This window comes from Otolemur garnettii, unplaced genomic scaffold (genome assembly GCF_000181295.1).
Source record: "Otolemur garnettii isolate 467f Iridium unplaced genomic scaffold, OtoGar3 scaffold00063, whole genome shotgun sequence".
Lineage (NCBI taxonomy): Eukaryota > Metazoa > Chordata > Mammalia > Primates > Galagidae > Otolemur > Otolemur garnettii.
Genome location: NW_003852458.1, coordinates 1443724 through 1450482, shown reverse-complemented (window position 1 = coordinate 1450482; position 6759 = coordinate 1443724). Strand labels below are relative to the sequence as shown.

At 40.8% G+C, this 6759-nt stretch overlaps 1 protein-coding gene across 1 annotated transcript in view; it reads left to right on the top strand.

Moving 5' to 3' along the window:
• GOLPH3 (golgi phosphoprotein 3) overlaps positions 1-2620 on the top strand; it is a 44533-nt gene extending 41913 nt beyond the window's left edge. The window contains exon 4 of the mRNA XM_003792923.2: positions 701-2620. Coding sequence (XP_003792971.1) covers positions 701-1125 — 425 coding nt within the window. The 3' untranslated portion in view covers positions 1126-2620. The remainder of the gene's footprint in view (positions 1-700) is intronic.
• The last annotated feature ends 4139 nt before the right edge of the window (positions 2621-6759 follow it).

The following is a 6759-nucleotide window of genomic DNA, read 5'->3' as shown; positions in this document are numbered from 1 at the left end:
AATCTGCTGGCCTCGGCCCTCTAGAGTGCTAGGATTACAGGTGGGTGTGAGCCACGTATTCCCTTCTAGTTTTCTATAAAGAAAACAAAAAATTTAATGAAAAGTGAATTGATTTTATTTTAAATATTTTTATTTCAAAAGGAAATGTGCATCAATGGCAGTATTAAAATGTGAAAATTTTGTCCTCCTGGAGAATTAGATTGTTACCAAAGAAACTGCCTAAACAGGCTTTCTTATTAGTTTTATAGGCTGTGTATATGTAGCAGTTTTAAGAATACTATATTAATCAGGAAGCTTTTTTCTTTTGTCTGTTGCAGTTTGGTGTTTGACAGAGGGAATCTTATTGGCTGCTTTATGATAGCTGCTGGCAGGAGGCTGGAACATAATTTTATATTAGTTCTTTTCCACATAAGATTAAGGGTGATGGGTTTGAAGACTGCTTTCAGTTTAGTCTTCTGAGTGACTACTCTGCCTCAGAATGTGCCAGGTGTTTAGATTACAAAGGCCTAACCCTTAAGCGGGGGTCGGGGGGTGGGGGGGTGGTTCATGGTCTGGTCAAGGAGAAAAACATTGTTGGAATTTCTTCTATTTCTCTGGGGGGAAAGAAATCAGATTTTACTGTTCATTTTAATAGCACAAAAATTTTGCAAAATTAGTGTGTAATACTCATCATTTCTAATTTCTGAAATCTTTTGTTTAGGTGAGACATGGAATCCATTAAAATTACATTATCAGTTAAGAAATGTGCGGGAACGATTAGCTAAAAACCTGGTGGAAAAGGGCGTGTTGACAACAGAGAAACAGAACTTCCTACTTTTTGACATGACAACGCATCCCCTTACAAATAACAACATTAAGCAGCGCCTCATTAAGAAAGTACAAGAAGCTGTTCTTGACAAATGGGTGAATGACCCCCACCGCATGGACAAGCGCTTGCTGGCCCTCATTTACCTGGCCCACGCCTCGGATGTCCTGGAGAATGCTTTCGCTCCTCTTCTGGATGAGCAGTACGATTTAGCCACCAAGAGAGTGCGGCAGCTTCTCGACTTAGACCCTGAAGTGGAGTGTCTGAAGGCCAACACCAACGAGGTCCTGTGGGCCGTGGTGGCGGCGTTCACGAAATGACTGCTCAGAGTGAGACGCGCTCCTTCATGTAAACCAGTAGATTTCCTTCTATTGGCTTCTGGTTTTCTGCAGTTTGTACTTTCCCACACTATAATCGGCTTTTGTTTCATGAAATGGTGGGTGGCTTTTTTTTTTGTATGTATGCCGGATTCTGCTGGTACGAGAGGCCTTTCTCTTTCTGTTTTTAAAAAAAGTTTTCCTGCCATATTGGCATTCCATTCCCTGTTGCCATTCTCACTGTTACCTGTTCTGGTTTCTGGTACGCTTTGACTCTCAAAGTACCTCCAGTCTCCTCACACATGCACAACTTGTGGATGACCTCAGCCTGAGTTTCCCCACATGTGCATGTGTGTCTAGCATTCTGCCTATGATTCAGACAGAAGTCACAAAAAGGCCTTCAACTCACCAAAGGTAAATATCTGTATCTATTAGGACATTTTCTACATAGACCTCAGTTGTTGAGATGTATACTTAGCAAATTATTTTTAAATTGAAGCAGCACAGTAAATACTTAATATAAAAATGCCCCTTGGATTTTGCTTCCCATGTAAATCTATTGTATTATTACACTTGTTATAATTTTAACTATTAAATCATAAAGGTCCAATTATTTCACAAAGCCAGTTTGGGATGGGCTGCATTCCAGTTATGCTGTATATAGTTTGAGTTATATATAAATTGCCCCTTCTGGCCGCTCCTGCCCCCATCTTAGTATTTTGCAAGATTTAATTAGTTGTATACCTGGTGCCCCTCAGAAGTCATTGCTATGTGATGGCAAAATAGATGTCATTGAAGGAGAGGAAAAGACATGCATCTGATTGGGCCCAGATTTTTTGAGCTGTGCCATTCATGGTACTCTTCGCCTATGCATCTCCTTTTTGGAATTTTTTTTCTTTGTGGTCTTACTGTTTTGTTTTTTAATAATTTCCATAGGGAAGAGGCTTGTGACCAGTACCAATCTTGAGTACAGATTTTTTTTTCTGTCCACAGTAAATTAATGTCTGCTCTGAAATGTCACTTACCTACTCACACTTTTTTAGGGAAAAAAAATCAAATGTCAGTCCTAGCAGATGTTGCATGTAAATGAATAGCAAGTAATGACTACAACTCAGATGATTAAGAATTTTGTAACAGAAAGCTCTGCTATGTTTTAATTTTTTATATGCAATTATGATAATTAGCATCGTAAGAATATAAACCTTTGCTTTTTAAAGCTTATTTTTACTATTTCTTTATCACTGTTTATCCTACCAACATTGGTTTCGTAATGTAAATAATATACATTGAACAAATAAATGTCAAATTTTTATTACCATAGTTCATGTTAATAGTGGGGCTTTCGGGTATTTAGAGATCATTTTGGTTAGCATTCAATGCAAAAGTACTAGATGGTGTATAACTCTAAAGTTGAATTTTAAGGGATTCCTTAATATGTATACTATCTTTTTATCTGAAGTAATAAATAAACTATGATCTTGAAAGTGCCTGAATCAGAGCAAGCACGTCATTTGTATTTTGTGTTCTCATGTTTTTGTTTGAATAAAGTTTTACTTGGTATAACATCATGATGTTTTAATGCAGTAGTAGCAAACCTTTCTTCAAAAGGGCCAGAGAGTAGATATTTTATTTGTGATATTTGTGAGCCATGTATGGTGTCTTGTTGCACCTACTTTGCTCCACTGAATGAAATCTGTCTTAGACACTAGGCATTTTTACAAAAACAACTGGCCATGAGCTGTGGTTTGCCAGCCTTGGTTTTAATACATGGAAAAAGATATTCTATCCATTAAAATAACCACCTTTACCTCCAGAAGTGAGACTGCTAGTGGTAAGTAAGTATAGAAACTTTTAAAATTTCTTTTTATAAATTAGATACTGGAAATTGTTAGCAATATACTGGAATTTCTTACTAGGTGAAAAATTTATTGCTTTTCACTTAAATGATTTTAGACTTGAGATAATAGATGTTTATAAGGCATTCTTCACTTCATCAGCACCATCGATATTCCCACGCATTGGGAGCAGGGCTTCACCTGGACTTCTGGCAGTGTTTATTTCAGAGCAGACCACTCAGTGAGCTCCATCCATGTGTGACCCTAACTTCGGTACCTTTCTCTATCCAGAGGAGGGAAATGGAGCGGCTGCTGGTGAGAGTTATCTAGAACTCTTTTTCTGTAGAATGTTTTTCTTACAGTTGTCTTTAATGAATGAATGATATGACTCCATGGAAATAATCCTTCTTTGTGGTAGTAGGAGCAGTGTTTCTACAGGTTTATGCCACTTTGGTTAAAAGCCTTCAGATACAAGAGTCAGGCAGTGAATGTGTTTATATTATAATAAAACTAAAGTAGGTAACTTTTGTACAAAGAATTAGTACTTGCTGTTTCTTTTTTGGCTTTTTGTATGTTGTTTAATTGAAGAGTGATCCTTAAAATAACCTGATCTAGCAGTTTACTAAGTGCATGTTGCCCTGTACCTAGTTAACTATTTTATAGCTCATTTTGACCTCCCCCAATTTTAATTACTATGTTCATTTAGTGATATGCAGTCTCACATTATCTAAGAGTGAGCAGCAGTGGTGGCTCTCAGCTTAGTCACCCTTGATGTGGGCACTCAGGGCTGCTTCTCTCTGGACAGAACAACAGGCAAGTAGATAGTTCTCTCCTTTATTCTAATATCTTGATACAGTTTACATAAGTTATCTTTTGGGGTATGAAAAAATTGACCAGATTGCATATGTTCTCAGAAGAAGGCAGCACTGTCAAATATCAGTGGCCAAGAAAGCCTGTGGCCTGCTGATGCGGGATTGGCCAGTGATCTCTGACGTAAGCCTTCCCATGGTTTGTGAACTGACAGGTACAATCCTTCTTGTAAGTATAGTAAACCTTGAATTTGATCATCTCCCAAATGAATGAGAAAGAGGCTGGTGCAGGCGTCCTCAAACTATGGCCTGCGGGCCACATGTGGCCCGCCTAGGACATTTATCTGGCCCGCCAGGTGTTTTTGCTGCTGCTGCCTGTCCTGCTTAGCAGCTGACTCATCTTGGGGCCCGCAGTCTGGCCCTCCAACGGTCTGAGGGACAGTGAACTGGCCCCCTGTTTAAAAAGTTTGAGGACCCCTGGGCTGGTGTATGGTTCAGTGGTAGCATAGGGGAGAGGTATGTAATGACGTCCAGCCTGATAGTGACAAAGGTCTATGATTGCTAAGCTTGGCCACTCTTGCCCCAGCAGCCCAGAAACCACCACATCCAAGTTTACATAAGATACTTTATGAAGTTTGTTTTCCAACTATGACCTCTCCATCTTGTATTAACTATGTATTGTCAGATAATACTGCTGTATTTCATTTGTGTCCAAATTAAGATGACTGGCAAACTGAAGTCGTTTCCAATTCACGACAGCTCATCGGGTCCCAGGATGATATAATCAGCTCTTGTAATTCTGGGCAAATGTCCTGTGTTCTTTAATGGTACCAGTAAAGTGATGATATTAATGTTTATAACCTTGGAGGCCATCCTTGAGAGGGGTATGGATGGTAACACAGTGCAATTAAATAGATAATCTGAGTCTGATGTTGCTATTGTATAGTAGTTTATTCCTGGTAGAACAGTGGTGTAATGGGACTCCCACCAGCAGCATTATACACTGACGTGCATTTTACTTTTTGCACTTGTAACGACCCTTCTGGATAAGTATACATCATTTTTGCCTTTCTTCTTCTTTTTTTTTAAGACAGAGTCTCAACTATGTTGTCCTCGGTAGAGTACTGTGGTGTCACAGCTCACAGCAATCTCAAACTCCTGGGCTTAAGTGATTCTCTTGCCTTAGCCTCCCAAGTAGCTGGGACTACAGGCACCAGTTGAGCCCTTCCACCAGGGGGCGTGCTGGACACCCTCACGTTGGGCACATTGGGTGAGATCCCGCCAGTTAACCTCCCTCCTCCTCTTTCCCTTTTCCTCCCCTCCAACTTGAATATACTTGTGTTTTTCTCTGTGTAGTGTGTAGTTGTTTTTCTATTGGTTTGTATTAGTATTGAGTACGTTGGATACTTGCGATACTTTACTAAGAAGAAGGTGCTTCAGCTCCATCCGGGTAAGTATAGATATAAAATCTCCATCTTTTTTATGGCTATATAGTACTCCATGTTGCACATATATCATAGTTTGTTAATCTGTTCATGGGTTGATGGGCACTTGAGTTGTTTCCACCTCTTGGCAATTGAGAATTGAGCTGCAGTAAACATTCTAGTGCAAATGTCCTTGTTATAAAATGATTTTTTTTCTTCTGGGTAGATACCTAGTAATGGGATTTCAGGATTAAATGGAAAATCTATTTTTAGCTCTTTGAGGATTATTCGTACTTCTTTCCAAAGAGGCTGTATTAGTTTGCAATTCCACCAGCAATTGCAAACCTCTCCACATCCACACTGCACCTCTCCACATCCACATCCACACTGCAGCTTTGGGATTTTGTGATGTGGGCTATTCTCTGGGGTTAGGTGGCATCTCAAGAGTGGTTTGATTTGCATTTCTCTGCTGATTAGGTACAATGAGCATTTTTTCATGTGTGTGTTGGTCATTTGTCTGTTTGTGTGCTTGGGGGACTGACACGCCAGACTTTATGGGAGATGTGTAGATCCTCCAAACAGATCCCTGAGGCCTCTAAGGGATCTGTGTGGTTGGTGGGATCTGTCCAACTCGCTGCCTATGTCTCTGCAGGAGTCCAGCAGGCAAAGTCAGAGTTAGTCACGCTGGGACCCTGGTGGCTGTTCCTCACCTGAGGCTCTCCCGCAGTGGTGGTGCCCTGGCTGCCCGCCTTCTGCCAAGCAGTTTCCAGGACCAAACCCACCCACCTGGTGCTGGTCAGGGCTGCTCAAGTTTGCTTGTTGGTCAGACCCGCCCAGCACAGGTGCAGCAAGCTTCCAAGTTCAAAAAGCTATAGAATAACTTCCCTGTCTCCAGCCCTTTGCCAAAGGGCCGGTTTCTGTGGGCACAGCACAGAACAGCAGGATCTCAGCTTCTGCTCTGTGCTCCCCACACCCCATTCCCTAGTATGCCACCATGGGGTGCCGTTGGTGTGGGGGAGACTCTGCACATTTGATCCCTCAGGGATTCCACATGTCACCTTTGTCCGTGGGTTGCCTGACTCCCTCACACCTTATTTCTGTGTAGATTTTCCTTTACTTTCCTGACCTCCTTGGCTCCTGGAGTCCCTTGCTGTCTCCCTGTGCTTGCACAATGTTGTTGCTGGGTCAGAAAATCTAGTAAGAGTGGCTGGAGGCCCCTCGCCCTATCTTACCAAGAGTGACTGGTGAGAAGTCTCTAGTCCATGATCTTGAAGTTGACCTCACTGTATACTTCCATAGACAGAAACTTTTCTGTATCTTCCTATTAGTATCGTTCATACAGGAGAGGCAGGATACATTCTTCCAGTTTATTTACTAATTTTCAAAGTACAGTTGGTTCCCTGGCACCTTCCAAAGGTGACTGATTAGGTTTTTGAAAGTATTATGAACTTATGGAAATACTTATTTTTAATTGGCAAATGTATATTTATGGGATACAAGGTAACATTTAATCTATGTATACATGGTAGATTCAGTCAAGCTAATTAACATATTTATCCCTTCAACTTA